Source organism: Branchiostoma belcheri, unplaced genomic scaffold (assembly GCF_001625305.1).
Source record: "Branchiostoma belcheri isolate BF01 breed outbred unplaced genomic scaffold, Haploidv18h27 scaffold111, whole genome shotgun sequence".
NCBI classification, from domain to species: Eukaryota; Metazoa; Chordata; class Leptocardii; order Amphioxiformes; family Branchiostomatidae; genus Branchiostoma; species Branchiostoma belcheri.
The window spans coordinates 662683-684139 of NW_017802503.1; the positions used below are offsets into that span (position 1 = coordinate 662683).

General features: G+C 40.7%; 1 protein-coding gene across 1 annotated transcript; it reads left to right on the top strand.

Annotated features, from left to right (window-relative positions):
* The first annotated feature begins 69 nt into the window (after positions 1-69).
* LOC109487708 (polynucleotide 5'-hydroxyl-kinase NOL9-like) lies at positions 70-16315 on the top strand. Its single transcript, XM_019791762.1, has 15 exons — positions 70-107; positions 303-421; positions 815-1129; positions 1471-1525; positions 1879-2175; positions 4124-4295; positions 4606-4705; positions 5496-5627; positions 6353-6480; positions 7040-7191; positions 7622-7719; positions 7932-8178; positions 8531-8612; positions 9022-9155; positions 16041-16315. The coding sequence occupies exons 2-15, from the start codon at positions 345-347 to the stop codon at positions 16206-16208; spliced, it is 2157 nt and encodes a 718-aa protein (XP_019647321.1). The 5' UTR covers positions 70-107; positions 303-344; the 3' UTR covers positions 16209-16315.
* The last annotated feature ends 5142 nt before the right edge of the window (positions 16316-21457 follow it).

The window sequence follows — 21457 nt, forward strand, 5'->3', positions numbered from 1 at the left end:
CGTCCTTACACTGTAGGCCTGTGACAGGTCCCACAATGCACCTCACTCAACTTTGACCTGCCCCATTGCATGACGGGAAACAAAATGGCGGCGCCCATAAAATCCAGGTAAAATAGAACAGGTTTTGCTATCGCAAACCTGTAATTAGTCTATTTATTATAAATTTCAGGGTTTTCTATATTTTATTCAAATTTCTATATTTTGCCGTACACATTCATTTCTTACGCCCCTATTCAATATTGGACTAGTCCACTGTCATGGCGGCGCCCATGTGAAAGTTTCACGTTGTGTTGAGCTCCCAGCAATATTGGGGATATCGGTGGTACTTCCAGAGGATAAGGAACATGGATTCCGCGATGAGGAGGAAAAGGAAAAGAGGGCCGAGGAAATCTAAAGCAGAAGAACGCGCGAAGGCTTTGCGGTATTATAAAGACGTTTTCATTTCATCGACTGTGCACATGGGGGGAGGGGGTTTAAGAATTTATAAATCTTTAAAACAAGATGTAGGTCTAAACGGAGTGATTTAATAACTTTAGGTCTCTGGACTGTGCTATATAATATCTTTCGTTTGTAGCTGAGGCTGCCACCTTACAAAAGTGACAAGCTTATGTGTGTTCCGAACTTCGAATAATTTTTCATCATTCATAACGTTATACACTAATACAGTACTGTAGCTGTAGTAAGAAATTATGAAATTCACTCATTATACGTAAGAATGAATGGATGTTCAGGTATAGTCGTTCGAAGTAACACACGCGGCAGCTTGTAATGTAATAATTTGCTTAACTCTTTCTCCATATGTCAATATCAACAGGTCAATATCAGATTCCAAAGGTTCCAACGGCCAGACGACTGTGTCACGTACAGCCGTGGCAGCCGCCACCGACCTCGTACCAAACCAGAACCTGGTGAAAAATGTCAAGACAAGACTGGAAAAGAAACGCGAGAGGTTAAAAGAAATGAAACTACGAAAGGCAAAGGCTAAGACTGTGGCACCATGGAGTCATTTGGTGGCACCTAGCAGTCAGAGTGGACAACATGGAGAAACCGTTACCACTAATAGTTCTACTTTGTCTGATCCTGATTCATTGTCAACAGTGTCATCAATCTCTGTTCCTCCTACTTGTAGGTAAGTACATTATGAGACTTGATTGTTGCTCATAATTTATTGGGGGTGCTCTTTCAACTAGTGTTTTGGCATGCAAGAAAATACAGGTTCTGTAGTATGAATGATAGTATTGTAATGTGGTAAATGGAAATGATGCTCTAAAGTTATCACCTAGTCTCCAATGATTTCATGTGTACTGTTTTTTACACCTATAGTTTTTGAAAATGTAATCTTAACACAGTGAAGGAATACATAATTTTCCCTCAAAGGGATTTCTTTATATTGTATATTAGTTTATTACTATTATTATTAGTACATGTTACTATGTGCTGTTTTGCTAAATGTTGTTATTGCTTTTCTAGGGTAATTGAGCAGAAACAGGGAGAAGAGTATGTCTTAGTGATAGAACATTGCCAGGTCAGTAAAGATCTTGTATTGGTTTATTTACACAAAAAATGTTAATTCAACCATTTTCTCTAGATAGTGAAGACATACATGTATGCTTCAAGCAGAATCTGATATCTTAAATTAATTAAAGACTGCTTTGTTATTAGAAAAAATATGTGAAAAAAAACATGAGATTAGCCCACTCAATTGTAACACTATATCAAAGACAGACTTGTGCTATCCCTTGTTGTTTGAGTTATAAGGATTTATTAGGTCTTATTCTATACTTTTTTGTACTTTGTTAATTTGTTTTGCCATACATGTATATTCTACCATGTGCAGTGACGGTGCAATAAAGTTCTTCCTGTTATCTTATACTATAGGAAGTTTGTTTCCACGGAAAGGCTCTGGTCAGCTGTCTCCATGGTTCTGTGTTCATCTACGGCTGCACCCTGCACCAGGGACAGGAACCCTTACCCGTGTACGCACCGAGGACGCACTCAGCTCTGTACATCACCCCTCTACCACACCAGGGGCGAGTAGTAGTGTCAGAGCACGTGAAACAACTTTTAGGGGAGGACGTGAAGGAAGACACTGTTGTTGTGCTGGTTCAGAAGCTGAAGTGCCCAATGGTGGATTATGTGACAAGTGTGAAGGAGTATGCTAATGTCTTCTACTGGGTAAGTGTTCAGTTGTGATGTACATAGTGAGGGCTTAGTTCTAAACGGGAACTATGCGGCTCCAGATGTCTTACTGAGGGACGACTGCGTGTGCAAGATGTCGGTAGCTTGAGGAATGAATCCCCTCTACTATATACTGGCTCAAAAAGCTTAGGTTACAAGGATAGATAAAACAATATATCTGAAAAAGTTTAATATACTGATTATAGTACAAAAGTATTTTGATTCTGGTCTGATTGTGCATACGTTTGTAGTTTTTTGACAATACAAAAAGTATATTTTTCATTCTTTTCTTTACATAGTACATTGACTTAACCCTTTAGTATTCCAAAATCATACTCCTCAACAAAAAATACAACATCCTTGCTCCTTAGAAGCTTAGAAAACTGTGAATGATCTTCTATACAACCTCTGGCCAAACCGCACATATGGTACATTGTCCACTGCTAGTGGTTTGACCTACATCCCAGTGGGGTGTCAGTTGATAGCTTACCAGTTTCTGAAATACCTAACCGTTTACTAGATTTTTATCTCTTTTGAAGGGATAATGACCACAGTTTATTCATGCCCAACAAAATACTCCAAGTTGATAATTATATTCCACCAGACCTCATGTGAAAGATATGAGTGTTTTTCTAAGGAGGCTATATCTTGTCACATGTGCCCCTGTCAATCAAGCCTGGCAAGCCGGGTCAATTAGCCACCCTAGGGGGCAACCCCTGTATGTTGTTACCTCCATGAAAAATGGAGGTATTGTTTTTGGCGGCGTCTGTCTGTGTGTCTGTGTGTGTGTGTGTCTGTGTGTCTGTGTGTGTTTCCGCAACTTTGTAGTCAGCATAACTTCATAACGCCTTTATGGATTGTGATGATATTTGGTATGCTGATAAGTCTTAGGAAGACAAAGGTCAAGGTCAAATATGGGCCTCCTGGTGGATGACCTTGGTACTGCAGCAGAACTTCCGGTTTTTGTATCTTTTGTCCTGAACATGCTATGGTCTTCAATTTTTGGTGACAGATAGCTTTTCCTGTTAGGAATAAGTGGTGTGGGTTTGGTCCCCCTAGCAGCTTGTTCAGGAACTGCAGGGGACTTTCGGGCGAAATCTTTGAAAGCCAATAAGTCCAGATAGGAACAGCGTATTTTCATCATTTTTGGTGTGTAGGTATCTGACAGAGAGATGTACACAATTAACTGCAAATTATGCAAATGAGGACTTTATTTGCATAATTAATGAGGAAATTCTATAATTACAATGTTTTACATTATAGAACTTTCATACATTTAATGTATGTAACCTATGGCAGATGGAACATCAACAGATACTAATTATGCAAATGATGACCTAATTTGCATAATTAATGCAAAAAATATATGATTTCTCAATGGTGAATGATGGGAATGTCTTACTTGGGACATCTTTAAGTTAATCAAAAGTTAACATCACGATGCATATATCATGTTAATGCAGAGGTCATTTGCATAATTAAAGAAGAAATTTACATTTACATATCAAGCCCATATTTCATGGAGGTATGAGATCTCGGAACTCTTGTTGTTGTTGTTCTGAGCAAACCGGTGGCACCGGGTACCCAAGAAGGACTGTTTGAACGGACAAAATATACGTAAGAAATGTGAAATAATGACACAAATGTGTTGAAAAGTGATAGTAACTGTTAATAACACTGAAATTTAGTATAATTAGAATATTCCAAATTTTTGTGCAAAAAACTACATAGAGTGCCTTTAAGTTTTTTGCATGCTGACGAAATGCTCACAAACCGCAATTGTCCCTCAGTAAGACATCTGGAGCCACATAGTTCCCGTTTAGAACTTTTATTAAGCCTGTCACACGACCGGTTTCGCCTGTGTGGCTTCTTCAAGTGTACAGAGCCTAAATGACACAAGTAACATGAAGACTTAGTTCTCACTTCTGTACTTTTCTATTTGCAGGAAAACAAGAGTAAAGACAGTGTTATAGACAGAGTGATGACACCAGACCACAGTAAGCTCCTGGAGTCAGTAGGTGTCCATGTAGTGGACGACCCGGCCACACCGAGGCTGTTCACACCTGAACCTGTCAGGGCGGCGCTGGCAGATGTACTGGAGCAGGTGGAACAGGCAGGTGTGTGGGTTTCCTTTGTTCCTTCAAAGTACAATGTAGCCAGTCCTTTGATAATAGCAGTACAGATAGCAGTACTTTGATAATAGCAGAACTAGAATTATCGTACTCATTTTATCATAAGATTCAGACAGAGTAAACAGTAGCTACAGGTGTTTCTAACTCAGATTTCTTGCGGTATATTATATAGGATTAGGAACGCATTAGCTGTTCCTGTGATATAATATAAGTCAAGTGATATAATTGATTTGATTGAATGTGTAAGAAAATTAGCCTCATGTGTTGTTTGTGTTTGTGTTCTTACATGGACTAGTTACCAAAGGTACCACAGCACCTGTCATCCTGTTATGTGGAGGCAAGAATTCAGGAAAATCTACTCTGGCCAGGTTTCTCATCAACCTGATACTCTCCAGGTAGGAAGCAAAGTGGATTATATTATGCACTAGATATTTACTGAATTTTGAAGTCTTTGCTGCTGAAAAATACGTTTTCATCTTGTGAATTCTCTTAGTAAATTCTACTAAGTCTTTGACTATCCAAGAGTTGATGTGGCCTTAGTAAGGAGTACAGTTACTCAAGCAACAGTTACTCAAGCAACTGGATATGAATTTGGAAACAGTCAGACGTTTCAGGTAGTATCCTGACTACCTTTTGTCACAGGTAAGAGTGTCACTGACAAAAGGTAGTGATGCTACATGTACCTGAAACGTCTGGCTGTTTCCAAAATCAGATCCAGTTGCTTGAGTAACTGTTTTTTGGTGTATGTTATTACCTGGATGTCTAACCTTCACTGACGAAGTACTGTATTGACATTTTCCATGTTCCATGTTAAGTTGTGGAGAGGTGTACCATCTAGAGTGAGTACTATGAAGCAAGTTTAAACTGTAATTGCCAACACAACAAATTGGACTCACCCAAATTTTTGACTGTACAACTCCAGTCTTTGTCATTCCTTGACAAAGACTGAGTCTAATTTGTTGTGTTGGCAATTACAGTTTAAATTTGCCTCATAATGATTTCTACCAACACAGATGAACTTTCAAGATTAGAGTGAGTACTGTATTGACTTTGTACATGTACTTTCTGTCTATCCATGTTCCATGTTAAGTTGTGGAGAGGTGAACCATCTAGAGTGAGTACTGTATTGACTTTGTACATTGTACATATACTCTCTATCTTTCCTTCCTTGTTATCCATGTGAAGTTGTGGAGAGGTGTACCATCTAGAGTGTGACATTGGGCAGACAGAGTTCACCCCATCAGGGTTTGTGTCCCTGACCCATGTGACCACACCCACGCTCGGCCCTCCCTTCACCCACCAGAAAACACCTGATAGGTGAGATATATCTATCTATCTATCTTTTGCTTGGTGATACTGTTGGAATGGTAGACATTTTTGCATTGGGAGGGATGGGGCAGTGAAATATGCTGCATTTGCTTGCAACACGCTCGGCCCTCCCTTCACCCACCAGAAAACACCTGACAGGTGAGATAGACTAGTCCATATCTGATATTGGGGTAATTTTGAAATGATAGATTTTAATCTCCAAGCATGTTTCAGTGGCTGCAAAAGACAGTTACTGTATCATATTAGCCACACTGTATCCATTTGCCACCCAGGCTTTCTACCAAAGTGGTATCTTGTCACAAAAACATACCAGCCGAGAAAAGAATGTGTCCTGCCTGCAAAGACAAAGTTGAAGATGAATACCATTTTGTAATGATATGTCCTTGCTATAACAAACAAAGAAAAAAACTAATGATAATTTTCATGTAAGAGCAAAATAACGCTACCTGAGACAAGTAGAGAAATTTTCAACATGCTGTTATCATGCCCCGACTCTGTATCTGTTTATCTGGGTCAATATGTACATAATGCTATACAAAAGAGAAATTGTGTCACAGCAATGTGAAGAGTAATTTTCCATCATATTAACATCATGTACATGTATTGAAGGGGGATAAGTACTCTGGTAGACAAAAAAAGTGTTATTTGCCATACATTGTATCCAATGCAACTGTTGCACAATAAACTTGACTTGACTTGACTATCTTCCCCAGGTGTTGTTACTACGGGCACCTGAGTCCAAATGATGACCCTGACAGGTACATCAGGACAGTGAAGTATGTGCACCAAGGTTACCGGGGTGATGCACCACTCATTGTCAACACCATGGGGTGGACACAAGGTAAGGGTCACATCCGTGAATAGTTTCATCAGATTGGTAATACACTGAGTAAAGAGACTCTTTTTACACATCCTAGTCTTTTATTCAGTCAGAAATGCCCTGAGGAAGGTGACAGACTGTCATGAAAATGTCGGCTGAATAAATCTTTTATTAAAGACTTGGTTGTGTAAAAAAGTCTCTTTACTCCAGGTAAGGGACATTGTACAGCGATTTTTGACACTGAACAGGAATCAATGTATAAACACATTGTTCAATAGTTTATGCTTATAAACCTGCATTTCTCATCTGGTCTCTCAGTCACTGACAAAAGCTAGTGGATACTAGCTGAAACGTCTGACCGTTTCCAAAATCATATCCAGTTGCTTGAGTAACTGCTTTTTGGCGTAAACACATTGTTCCTCTGGTGCTTCAGTCAATTTGATAACAATCAAAGAATTGAATTCATTTGTGTCAGGGGCTTTAGAAATCTGTACATCAATCAACCAATATACTGTACAGTGTACTGTATGTAGTGATACACGTATCTACAATGTCTCCCCTGTACATGTACAAAATGTAGGTCTGGGTTTACACCTGCTTATGGACACCCTCCACCTGGTGCGACCCTCCCACATCCTGCAGCTGAAAGGCAGGAAGTCTGCACAGGACCTGCCTCAGCTGTCTCACCAGTTCCTGCACACACAGCCTGGCTGGGCGTATGCAAACATACAGGTGAGAGAAAGACTGTGTGTTACTTTGGGGATTGAGTTTATTTTTAACCACTTTTAGCTTTCCTTTAGCTTTCCTTTTGCATGTTATTCTTCAATAGCCTGGGTACGTACCATCCTGATTTTGGCTCTGCAACACTAAGAAAATAGATTTTTTCGAGCGTTGCAGAGTCAAAATTGGGCTAGTTCTTCAAGCTGTCAGGAAAAAACACTACAATACATTACTATGCAATATAACATGAAACAAAATATGCTGTAACATTTGATGATAGTACTAGTTAGATCTTAGTTACTCTTCAAACCTAGATAACTGCCAATCCAGTCTGAAATTGTCTTAATGTACAACTTGTCTTTAATTTCTGTACAGAACTTTGTGGAAATATTTTAAAATTTCTTCATGTCATCTTATTCTTCTTCTTCTGGATTTTTAACAGGTAGAGACAGACAAAGAGGATGATGCTGATGATGATGACGCTGTGCCTGTCAACCCAGAGCTGGTGTACCTACAAGTTGGGAATGACATGCCTCGACAGTAGGTCACCTCTGTCCTTTTTTCAGTAGCTTCTGACTTCCACTATCATGATGATGGTATTTTCTGTCTCAATTCCAATTTCAGGATGTACATAATGCATTGTGTGTTACCACAACATATAGCTGGTACAATTATGTTATAAGTGGAAAACTATCACTATTGTACCTGTAATAAACAGTCATGTATATATACTTGAGTCTGTCCTTTTTCAGTACATGGTTCACGGCATCAGAGTTCCGGTCCATGGCTCTAATGGCGGCCCTCAGTGCCCTCCAGCCTGACTGCCCAGTTCATCCCCTGAACACCTCTGGGGTGCTCCCGCTGAATGCCCTGACCCCCAGGGTAGTGCCGTGGAGCTCAGTGGCCGTGCATGTCTGCAACGCCGACGTCCCCCCCTCACAGGTCATGTACGTGCTGAACGCCAGCGTGGTCGCTTTGTGCCAGGCTGGGGACAGTGAGGTACGTGCCACTCATTTCGCTCTTCCTAAGGCCAAACTGATTGAATTTTATGTGTGCACATTGAGTTTTGCCTTTTCTCAAAGAAGACTAAAGATCACATACTGGGTGCCACCCTCCATAGTCCATGGTAGCTTGCGACAATAGGGAGCCAGCAGCTACTATGGAGCACGGCACCCAGGCTGCGACAGTCCACAACTCAAGAACTCAGCACATACGTACAGTGCTGATTCATAAATTCTGCAAAAGGCCAGCATGTGCTGGCTTGTCGTAAAAGTAGCTACTCTTTGAGTTTTGAAAATCAAGAGAGTACTGTGATGTACATTGTACATTTTCTCACCCTTCCATGCTGCAGTTCTCCAGGCTGAGACAGGGGGCGCTGCCAGATGGTCCAGTTGTTTTACAGGACACGCCCATCTGCCAGGCTGTTGGCATAGGTGAGGACTGATCCAGAACTTCAGAAATCCTTTACTGGCCTCTTACAAACCCTTTTGGCTTTCACATAGAAAGTAAATCATTATGTCTACCGAAGGAAAACATTGTTTTTGCTCAGTTTCCTCTTCTCCAAACACAGAAGGTCAATGACCTGAACAAGACTGTCTGTTACCATGGTAACTGGTGTTGGGTTACATCATGTTGCAGTTTTATAGTAGGAGGGATTTAGACTCCTGTCACCATGTATATGAATGTGTTGGAGTAAGGATTAACAGAGCAGACCATATGTGAAGGTAACTATGTATTTGCTTTACAAATGTTACCTTTCTAGTCTCTTTGTGTTAAAAGTTGTATCCTTCACCACCATAAGTTACTATACATTGTATTTTGATTCCTTTTGCTGTGCATCAGGTATAATCCGAGGCATAGACATGGAGAGGAGAGTGTTCTATGTCCTGACATCTGTGGAGGAGCACAGGCTGACAAGGGTTAACATGCTGATGTGTGGAGCCCTGTCCATCCCTGCACCTCTCATGTTACAACAGGTAATGAAAGATTAGTCCAGTCTACATGTACCTGTGAGTAAAGAGACTCTTTTTACACAACCAAGTCTTTTATTCAGCCGACATTTCGATGACCGTCTGTCACCTTCCTCAGGGCAATTCTGACTGGTTCACATTGCACTGCAGCACAGGTGTCGCTGCTATAGATGCATTCCCAAACGTACAATATTTACACATCTATACATATACAGGGAACTGTATCTACAATGCGGTCCCAAATGTACAGGAGTTGGATATATACATAATTGTGGTCAGTTATTAAACAAAAGTAGTAATTGCCGAAACGTAAAATAACAGACTTGGTTGTGTAAAAAGAGTCTCTTTACTCAGTGACTTACCAACCTGATGAAACTATTCACGGACAACAAATCTTGTCAACTTGACCTTGATCTAAGCTTCTGCTCCACTTAATTTGTCTCTTGGCCATCAGAGGAGCTTAATGTAGATTGTCTTGGATGGTTAACATTCAAGCTGTATATTTAGTTGGGTTTAATGGAAAGAAAAAAAGACCAATTAGAACCCGGCAAGTGGTTAAACCCTGCCGTATCATGTTACAGAACTGACCAATCACAGACGGCCAAGGTGAAGGGTGTTAACATTCCTGAGTAGAGAATTATGGGAGATTTTGTACTTTGGACAGAACAGAGTCATTGATATGTTTAAGCTGTATGTCAGGGCTCGAAATTCAATTTTGGGAATAGGTGCACTGGTGTACCCAACATGAAAAATTCTGTGCACAAAAAAATGATAAAATAAGTAGAATGTAAAGCAAAAACTGATAATGTTTCATTTCTAAAGAAAAGTAGTAAAACATATTATTTTTCTGACACTTATGTTAAAAATATGCTGTATACTACTTTACATTCAATATCTTTACACACACAAACCTACAAAAATATTTGAGTGCACTGGTGCACCCACAGAAACAAATTGAGTGCACAGCTCCAAATTTGGGTGCACTAAGGTGCACATGTACCCAGTATTTCCAGCCCTGTGTATGTTGTAGACTGCCAACTTGGGCTATTGTCTATACTTGTGTGGCCATCAGCCAATTTGGCACTGTTGCTTGGCTAAAGGTAAACCTTGACTCCAGCTATCAAATATTTTATCTCAGATAACAATACAAGGTCTGTTACATAGGCAGGTAGCAATAGGCATACTACGTGGAATGATTCAGCAGAAATGACTAAAAATGCTTGAAAAAATTTAAAAAAATTTTAAAACTTCTTATCAAGAACATATAAGTCACAAACATGTATGGAATAAAAAAATGTAATGATTTTCTTTTTGCATTTTACCATTTCTGGTTCCTATACTAAGTTACTCAGTTGAGCAGCCCACCAATAGTTGATAATAAGAAGTTTATTGCAAATCCATGCCCGAAGGCTATTTGCAGTTTGCACAAGTTACAAACATAAAAGAACATTGAAACAGAGTGTAAAATAACTTCAAAATCTACATAATGAAAGGTAATTGTCAAAACTATGGCTGTGTCTAAAACTATGTCTGAAGGGTTTGATAGTACTAAAAAAAACTACATTGTATTGCATTTAAAATGGCTAAGTTGTGAGTTTACCTGGCATTTAAGTGCATTTGTATTGGAGTTTGAGGCATGTGATACTGACTGTTGGAGGAGTCGTTGGCCCCGTGAAGCACACAGGCGAGACATGTCAATCATTCAGTCTGTTTACAGCTGTCTGGACCACTGAGGCCATCCAATCAATTAAGGCCTAGGGAGAAAAACATCGTGTTTCCTGTTTCCAGACCAACCCTAGAAAAACCTGCCGACCTTAGACCCTAAAACTTGCATGAAGTGACCTTATGCAAGTTTTACTTTGTGAAATTATTGTATTATATCAGTTGGACTCCTATATAGATATCACTGAAGTTTAAAAAAAAAGATAATCCCTACCGACCCTAATTTTACCGACCCTAAAACAGGAAACACAACATTTTTTCCCCAGGCCTTAGGTGATCCAATCAATTAAAAGCACAGTCACGACTCTGCAGAACATGACTCATACAGGGTACAGGAGTCTTTCAAAAATTCTATACAATTATTCATGTAAGAACCACATTGTGCAAATATGTTTTGATAAATTTGTACATTAATAATAGTTTCATCATGGTGGTAAGTCATTGAGGAAAGAGACTCTTTTCACACAACCAAGTCTTTTATTCAGCCGACGTTTCGGTGACCGTCTGTCACCTTCCTCTGGGCAATTCTGACTGGTTAATAAAAGACTTGCTTGTGTAAAAAGAGTCTCTTTACTAAATGACCTTGAAGTGTCAAAATTATCCAACATTATACAGGAGAAGCAAAAAAGGAAGACGTGTAAGATTAAAAGTACAAAAACTTGGTGCTAGTCACTCTATAGTATACATATAACATCTAATGTACCTCCTTTCTAAGGCTACAACAAACAGATAGACCTGTCTAGATCATCTGAAAGCAAAAAAAAACCTAGCAAAACATCCAATTGAAAATGTGCTAGAGTTTATTTTCTTACTCGCACTATTGCATCAGATTTTATCTGTATAACAAAGTCCAACATTTCAGAATCAGAATTGTTCTAAAATGGTGACTGTATCTTCCCGTTCGTCAGTCACCACTAGGTGACCCTGTGTTGCCATGGCAACAGCACAAGGGCTGCTGCCGTCCGTAGTTATGGATCTGATGAACCTGCCTGTTTCGTCAAACACTTCTAAACACCCGTTCTTACTGTCGGCAACGATGATGTTACCCGAGCCGTCTGTACAGATGCCACGGGGGTACTTCAGGCGACGTCCACCGCTCGTCCTGTCTCCAAACTTGAACCTGAAGTCTCCATTGTCGCTGTACACGTAGACACAGTCACAGAAGTAATCCGACACAAGAATGTTCCCCTCCCCGTCCACAGTGATGTACTGTGGGTGGTTCATGCCTTGTCGCTTACCCACTGTTTTAACCAGTGTTCCATCCGGCATGAACTCATGCACCACACCTTGTTGTAGATACGTTCCAACTGTTTGTGTCACAAGAATACGCCCTCTTCTTGTGTCTACAGCTATTCCCCTACGAGCTCTTGTCTTCTGTAGCTCTATCTTGGTCAGCATACTGCCTCGTGGTGTGTATTTAACCGCGAAGTCAGAAATGTCCGTATCTCCCACCACCCACAGGTTCCCATCTCCATCTACAGCCACGTCATGTGGGGACATCACCTCGTCATATCTATGTCTGATTCTTTGGAGAAGGAAGCCCTTAGTTTTCCTGCTATGGCCTGACAGGGTTGTGACCAGGCTGTTCACGAACGCTCCCTCTAAGTTGAAGACTTGTATTCTGTTGTTACCACAGTCTGCTACAAAGATGCGCCCATCCTCTGACACAGTCACACCAAGAGGTCGCGTAAACTTGCCTTTCTTCACACCTTTCCCACCAAACGTTCGTCTCTTTGGCAGATTTTGATGCTGGCTTTCACCATGATGATTACCTGTTGGTTCTGCATTAAGCATTGCAGACTTCAGAGGCTGAATAGTGACCTGTCCTAAGATTTGGGCAACACCGTTTGAGTCTGTAGGTTGGAAGACAGCCACGTGTGTTGGTATGGGAGAAGGTGCTGCTCTGTCTCTGTACTTTCCCACCACCTGCAGTGTTCAAAATACCCATCTGTAGTCTGCATTTTGCAGAGACATTTTCAATATTGCAGAAGAAAAATTAAGCAACCTGCAATTTTGAAGACTGAAATAAATCAGGCTAGGGGTTCAATGGCATGTAAAAGCTGTTGTGTCAAGTAATTTTGCATGTACTTTACAAATTGCATATAAAATATTTGCCAACATGCAATTTTGATTGTATACTAAGTATGCCATGGGTTTAGATCCAGACTTTTAAATGTGTATTTGCAGAAAGTATTTCTGAATTGCAGAACAAAATGTTAACTTTTTGCAATACTGTAATTACTCATTTTTTAACGGTACTGTTACATGTATGTTCACTGTTTTCACTGTCACTTCTGTACTGTGAACTTATCATTACAGTTAACAAATAATTCCTGGACTTTCTTTTTTCTGTACCTGTCGCCACTGTGAATATACAAAATGTATAATTTCATGAACATGTCCATTTTTCTCAGACCATTACTTTTGCTACAGTGAACGTAACAGTATTGCAGAACACTGAAAAAAAGTGTTTCTACCACTAACCTATATAGAATAGGATAGGTTAAGTTAGTAATCAGTTACAGGTTGTTGTATTTTATGTGTAGCAATAAGCAAGTGTACGTCTGTGTTTTAAGTCTGTAATGTGTTTTAAGACTCCAAGAAGAAAAGTGGGTATAAGCGTATACTCACTAATGGAGATCATTCAAATAAACAAATAAACAAACCTGTATCAGACTGGTGTCCTGTTCGAGAACCCCCATCCCTCGCTGCTGTATGTTGTGCTCTGCACTGTCACAGGCAGCGGACAGTTCGGACAAGTCCGCCAAAACGCCCTCCCGCTGACTCTGTATCCCGGCCAGGTTCTGGTGGTGTTTTTGCTCCACTTTACCGATCATGTCGTCTTTCACTTCTTGAAGTTTCTGTATGACCTGACTGTACGCCTGGGTGATGCTGCTCTCTGTCTGTTGTTTCTGCTTCTCTAACTGCTTCTCCGTGCCTCTAAGACTGATGATGAAGTCGCAGTAGGTCTCTAGTATTCCCCTGCCTTCAACAATCAACGCTTGATCTTCGGTTATCCTTTCTTCCAGAGCTTTCTCCAAGTTTACAGCACTGTGGCCTGCATGGGCCTCTCGCAAACACTCTGTACATATGGCTTTACTGCAGTCATTACAGTGCAAGTTCAGTTCTTCTTTTGGGTGGCGGCTACAGTTGTTTGTAAAGAGTGGCTGCTCTGCAGCAGTTTCTTCCGAAACAGTTGCCTGGTTGTGGATCTGGTCGCACAAGTTTTTGACAAGATGGACGTCAGGTAAATCAGGTAGTACCCTTTTGGTTGGTGGTCTTGCCTGGTCTTTTTGGCGTCGTGTGGCTGTAAAGTGTGGCTGCCCTGCAGCACTTTCTTCTGAAACAGTTGCCTGGTTGTGGATTTGGTCGCACAAGTTTTTGACAAGATGGCCGTCAGGTACGTGTACATGTAAATCAGGTAGTACCCTTTTGGTTGGTGGTATTGCCTGGTCTTTTGGGCGGGGGCTACACCTCTTTGCAAAGTGTGCCTGCCCTGCAGCAGTTTCTTCTGAAACAGTTGCCTGGTTATGGATTTGGTCGCACAGGTTTTTGACAAGATGGCCGTCAGGTACATGTACATGTAAATCAGGTGCCCCTTTAGCTGATGGCTCTGCCCAAGCATGGCAGACAGGGCATTGGAAGCTTTTTTGGCCCCCAGCCCAGTCCTGTAGACAGTCCTGACAGAAGGTGTGTTTACAAGGCAGCACTTTTGGCATGTAGAACATCTCCAGACAGATGGCACAAGAAAGCTCCTCCTTGGTTCTCCCGCATAGTCTTGACCTCACTGCTTCAGCCATGATCTTTGCTTTGAACTCCAAAAGTGCCGTTAGATCAAGGTAGGGGCAGGCTACATCAAAGGAATGGGCAAGTCCATGGCTAGGGTAGGGGCCGGGACTACTTGACCTTGACTTTGCACTTCAAACGCATGGAACGTTACAGATAAAACTACGGCGGGTAGCAAGTTTACCTCACTTAGTACTGAAATTTCGTTGGGTAAAAGCTGTATGTTCTGCCAAAAGATAGTTTTTCATGTTGAACGATACAGGGAAAGAAAAGAGGGATAGGTAATGTAAAGAACACCCCCTACATACTTGACAAAGTTGGTATGTCCCTGTGTAAAGCAATTAACCAGTAGTGCACTTTGAATCAATTACCAGTTATCATAAGTCAATGTTTGCCCACAGTTAAGGGGATAACATGACCTATAGCAATGTTTACTTTATCCAAGGCCATTAATTGAATGTGTAAGACCAGTGTAGTGGTATGTCAACAATGCTGAAAAGAGTTGACACTTGTAGTGATGTATTAACTCATCCGAGTGGGTTTTGGACCCAACATTCCTGGTTCTCGTGCTGAGTACAAAGTATGAACATGTAACACAGGTGTTCTGAATTGTCTGGTGTTCAGGCACATGTAAACTTGACTTTTGTTCTTAGGTTTATTTATAGGGATACCTTTATTGTACCGCAAAGAGCCCTGACAAAATTAGAATTTCATTGTTGTAAATGATCTTTTAATTACCACACGCAGTGAAACAGCCAAATATACATTAAATTAAATATCAGGAGAACTAACAAGTACCACTGTTACAGTAACAGTAGTTAAAGGCTTGAATGGTGGGGTCCTATAGAAATTCCTTCTGTAGCATAGAGACCAATGAAGCCAGACTTGTGCTTTACACACATGTGCATGTACTTGTCAGGGGTCCTTTTAACCTTCTATCTGCTAAGGTAGCCGTTTGGCACTGAATTTGTATTGGTTAATAGGGTTAGGCTGCAGGGAGAAGGTTAATTTGCCGTGGTATGACTGTCTAACATACCCACTTAAAATGGTCTAAAGTTCAAAGAAAAAGGTAAATGTTGAGTTAAAGCATTGTTGTACACATGTACTACAGTGTATATCATAAGTTAAGGCTGATTCCTTGGTCCCATCTTGTTTTCTGTATCTGTATAGCCGGTATAACCGCCCTTTAGCGTAACACACCAGCTTCTGTATCTGTATAGCTGGTATGACCGCCCTTCTGCGTAACACCAGCTTTGCAGGCACGCAGTGCAGCGGCAGCTGGCTACATTACACCGATCGAATTGTTACACCTAACCCTTGAACATCTTACATTGTTTAAAGCCATCTAAATGATAATTCCCCTATTGTTTTGTTCCACCACAGAACGTAGAAGGCCCCGTGCCGTACGTGACGTCAGAGTTCTCCCCAGATGGAGGCATCTTCGGCGCGACGCCTCTCAGGATCAGGAAGAACCTGCAGAGGGAGCGTCGGCAGACCGCGGGAACACCGGGCCTCGGGTTTGTCAGTCCCAATCAACAGGAACTCACATGATAGTCTTTATACAATGATCCATGAATGATACCTGCATACCATCTTCAGCATACAGTCAAGGCACCAAGCCTGTGCCAATCTGCAGGAACTCACATGATAGTCTTTATACAATGATCCAACGATACCTGCATACCAGTACGTCAGCAGAACGTACTGTGCCTGCACAAAACCCAGATTTTTCAAGGATTCTGTTGGATTTTGGGTCAAAACGTTCTATCAAAATGACGCCTGTTGCAGACAATTTTTTTCCGACATAACATTTAGAAACTACAGACGGAGTGTTAATCTTACATGTGCGAAAAAGACCTTACATGTGACCTTCCCTGCACAATACATTATGGGTTTTGCGCAGGTGCAGTACATTATGCCCACATGATGGCAAAGGGCTAAACGTGAAGTATACTAAGTTGAACACGATGACCTTTCATGCTAAGGAACTCACATGATGGGCGTGGTTAAATTTTAAATGGAACAGCACTGATATTTTTTTTTCTTTATATACAATGATGCAATGATACCTGGATACCATGAGAAAGGAGTAACTCGAAGGTTGACTTTGCTCCCCGGGATCGAACCTGCGCTGCTCGCGTGGTGTGTCATCTCACAACCAGCGCACCAACCGATTAGGCCAAAAGGGACCCAGTTACGCCGGGCCTCGGGTTTGTCAACCAACAGGAACTCACATGATAGTCTTTTATTGAATGATACCATCTTCAGCATAGTCAAGGCACCAAGCCTGTACTGTGCCAACCAACAGGATCTCACATGATGGGCATGGTTAACTATTAATGGAATAGCACTGATAGCTTTTTTTTCTTTATCAAATGACCCAATAATAAATGTAGCATCATTAATACATGTACACATATACATCAAAGGTACTACAGTATTTTTAATTTTCTTTCTAGCATCATTGTTTTCTAATTTAACACCATTAAAAATTGAAAAAGACATCCCTTCTGTGGTTTCCAATGTTATGTTGGAAAAGATATCGTCTGCAACAGGCAAAATTCTGATGCAACATTGACCAAATGTCCAACAAAAACTGTGAAAAATCAGGGTTTCGCGCAGGTGCAGTACATTCTGCTGATGTGCTCCTCATGAAGATGTACTTAGGGAATGCTACACACATGCTGTACACATTGAAGTGTGGGCGGAGTGTGATCTTGTCTGTTACAAAGTCAACTGCTGAAAGGCAAGGTCAACTACTTGCCTTGAGGAAGGTCACAGAGTTTCAAATTATCTCCATGTGTGCAACCCCCAAGTGCTTGGTACAGGTTTGCATAGGCAGGGCTGGAAATACTGGGTGCATGTGCACCTTAGTGCATCCCAATTTGGAGCTGTGCACCCAATTTTTTTCTGTGGGTGTACCAGTGCACCCAACTATTTTCGTAGGTTTACGTATGTAAAGATGTTAATTGTATAGTAGTATACAGCATATCTTAATATCAAAGGGTCAACAAAAATAATAAAATCATTGTTATAGTACAAAAAGTCATTTATTTAGAAATGAAATATAATTACCTTTTGCTGACATTCTACTTATATGGTGCACCCAAAAATGTTTTTGTGCACCCAATTTTTTAGCTTTGGTGCACCAGTGCACCTCTTCCCAAAAATGAATTTCGAGCCCTGTATACGTGTAATTCACATGCCAAGGGCCACAGAGATCACACAGGACCACAGTAAAATGATAAGCTTGTTGTGCCTATCATCAGGACTCCAGATGAACCCTACTGACCCTCGTGCCTTGCCTGGAGGAGCCTTCCTGTCACTGATGGACAGGAGTGATTATTGGAGACTACAGGACAATTGATCATCTGCCATTGGACAGGGATAAACGTTACTGTTGTGTAGTCAACAGTGTCCAGTCATGCATGCCCTGGGGTGGAGGTGGGGGTTGTGAACTTGCAGATGTAGAGATGTGTACAAGGTGACTAACCTTGTAAGTGTATGGTGCAAGGTAAGCCATAACAACATTGTGCAATGCAATACATGTACCATGATGTAGATACATGCATCAGTCTCTTATAGCTAATCTGACGCACAACATTCAATTCTCATCTATCCTTCGATGGAACACAGAAATTTATCCTTTGATATAGGACATAAGACATTAAGAGAGTTTTAATGGATATTTTTCTTAGCCTGGATATCATCCTGGTTGGTTTACATCTAACTGATTTATACTTTCCTGCATACTATCATTGATTTGTATAACATAAACTTGTTGAAATACATACCCAATGTGCCTTTTATTCCATTATTGGTGACATGATAGTATCTTCTGTTGATTTCACAAAGGAGTTTTAAATGAGACTGGTTTAAAGCTTCTTGATTTGACCTGGAAAACCAAGAAGTTCAGCATAAGGCCAGCATGTATATATCAAGATTGACAGTATTTAACTACACCACTACACAGTACACACACTGCGGTAAGAAGAACAGTAAACACACCAGATTGATGAGGTAACAGGTGGTTTTCCAAATCATTTCTCCAGACTTCTGGCCAAAAGCCAGGAGAAACAGAGGGTTTGTTTCTAAGGAACCAGATTGAAACAACATTCAAAGTCACATTGGGATTTGTTCAAATTGAGATTAGATTTTGGTCAGATCTAATTTAAGGTTAAAGGGTGTGAGAAATGGCAAACTGGAGTAGTGTAACGGTGGACTTCAAGCACTGCGCATGCTAACTAACCCATTCCAATGCGTCCGGACCTTTTGGCATAGTGGTTAGCGCTCTGGTATTGTAAGCTGGCTGCCCAGGTTCAGCGCAGGTTTGATTCCTGGCGTCCCGGAAGTCAGTAACCTGGATGCCAGACCCACAGCACACTGGACACAAAGCATCTGAGTGAGCCTGATACTTTGTGTCCTGTGTGCTATGGGTCTGGTACCCAGGCTAACATTCACAAAATCTATCTGGTTTCTATGAAACTTGACCAAGATCCAATTTGAGTGCAATTTACCAGGCCCCAATGTGACTGTGGCCTCAGGCATCTAGTTCATTGGGTGTGGTTAATTTATACTTGTTGTTCCTCTCTAAAGGAGAGGAATGTTGTATAAGGCACTGATGTCACCACAAATAGTTTCACCCTCCCACCAATTATGTCAAAATGTATCAGTCTGCCACTGCACTTCTGACACCCATATCAACATCTATTTCCTCAACTGTATGATGTCACTACAAATAGTTTCACCCTCCCACCAATGTATCTGTCTGCCATTGCACTTCTGACACTAACTAACATATCAACATCTATTTACCTCAACTGTACAAAATGTATGATGTCACTGCATATAGTAAATTCACCCTCCCACCAATTATGTCAGAATGTATCTGTCTGTTACTGCACTTCTGACACCAATTAACATATCAATATCTATTTCCTCAACTGTACAAAATGTACAATGTCACTACAAATAGTTCCACCCTCCCACCAATTTATGTCTAAAATTTAATGTATCTGTCTGCCACTGCACTTCTGACACCAATTAACATATCAAGTTCTGTTTCCTCGACTGCACGATTTGTTCCCACACTTGTACATCATCACATGTGGGTGAATACTAAGAGTTTAGCGAGTTTAGGATTGTTTTCTGCATAGCTGCAGCACAGTAGCTTAGAGGCCTAGGAAAAATAATGTTGTGTTTCCTGTTTCAGTCCTGAAAAAATTAGGGTTGGTAGGTAGGAATTATCTTTTTCTTTCTTTTTTTAGACGTACAGTGATATCTATATACTGATCTTGTACAATACAGTTTAACAAAGTAAAACTTGCATGAGGACACTTTAATTTATTTCAATGGAAATGTTAAAAAGAAAACCAATTGTACAACATTTTATCACTCTGGTGTACGTGTCAGATCATGGAGTTAGAAAAGGTCGATCAGCTCAAAAAATTATGTCCCTTGCAGGGGTCCACCCAAAAAAGTTTAGGGTCGTCAGGTTTTTCTAGGGTCGGTCGGGAAACAGGAAACACAACTTTTTTTCCTAGGCCTTGTAGCTATGTCTGGATCGATGATTCACAATTCGTGAATGTGGTCGTGGGACTGTTGGCTTAGAAATTTAATTTGCTAACTTTGCCAAGTTTGTTCTGATATACCACAGATATCTGTTGACCTGGACCCCGTAAGGTTTCGCCCACTATACTTAGAAGTACTCAAGAAGATCGCATACCAAACTAGTTATGTTTTCTGTTATGTCAACATGGTAAAATGATCATAACAGGAAGAAGCAACCCTCTAAATTAGATATTTGGTGCCAGATTTTGCTCTGATATACCACAGATATCTGTTGACCTGGACCCCTTAAGGTTCGCCCACTGTACTTTAAATTAGGACTCAAGAAGAATGAACACATACCAAACTAGTTATGTTTTCTATTATGTCAACAGGATGAAATGATCATAACAGGAAGAAGCAAATGTTAAAACAAACCTCTGAATTAGACATTTGGTGCCAAATTTTGCTCTGATATACCACAGATATCTGTTGACCCCCTGGACAACCCCTTAAGGTTTTTCCCACTATACTTAAGTACTCACTAAGATCGCATACCAAACTAGTTATGTTTTCTGTGATGTCAACTCTAAATTAGATATTTGGTGCCAAATTTTGCTCTGATAAACCACAGATATCTGTTGACCTGGTTTCGCCCACTGTACTTAGAAGTACTCGAGAAGAAACAACACATACCAAACTTGTTATGTTTTCTGTGATGTCAACAGGATAAAATGATCATAACAGGAAGACCTCTATATTTTCCCTGTACAGTGTATAGGGAGGGATATAGATATGTCTTCTTAGATCCTCAGGCATCAGAGGCATTTTGTAGTTATTTTTAAAACAAAGACGTTTGGACAAAAAATACACCTTTGTGATATTAGGGACTCTTACAAATCATCCTTCCAGTTCTTGATTTTTGCAGATGGTTCCGCCAGCATGGCATTCAGTTCAGAACCTGGCACCACTGCTCATAAATAATGTTCTTTTGACAACCAAACAATGTATAATTATCCTAACCACATACTTACATGTGTATTGCAAGTTTTTAATGTTTGCTTTTGTCTGCTGCTCAAAAGCATGTTTTTCACGAGCCTAGCTTTGGTGCCAGGTACATTGTAAAGGGGTGAGACCAGACAAAAACTGTACTTCTGAGGGGGGATGATGTGACTTTGGTGGTGGTGGGCAAGGTTCACATTGATGTATGACTCATTTATTTACCACCCGCATACCTGGACAAACCAATACCT

Bases quoted from the DNA above. Each gene is read 5' to 3' on its own strand.
- LOC109487708 (XM_019791762.1), top strand. From the start codon at position 345: ATGGATTCCGCGATGAGGAGGAAAAGGAAAAGAGGGCCGAGGAAATCT. The intron at 4,296-4,605 runs GTGTGTGGGTTT...TACATGGACTAG, and splicing joins GGAGCAGGTGGAACAGGCAG to TTACCAAAGGTACCACAGCA. The intron at 5,628-6,352 runs GTGAGATATATC...TATCTTCCCCAG, and splicing joins CACCAGAAAACACCTGATAG to GTGTTGTTACTACGGGCACC.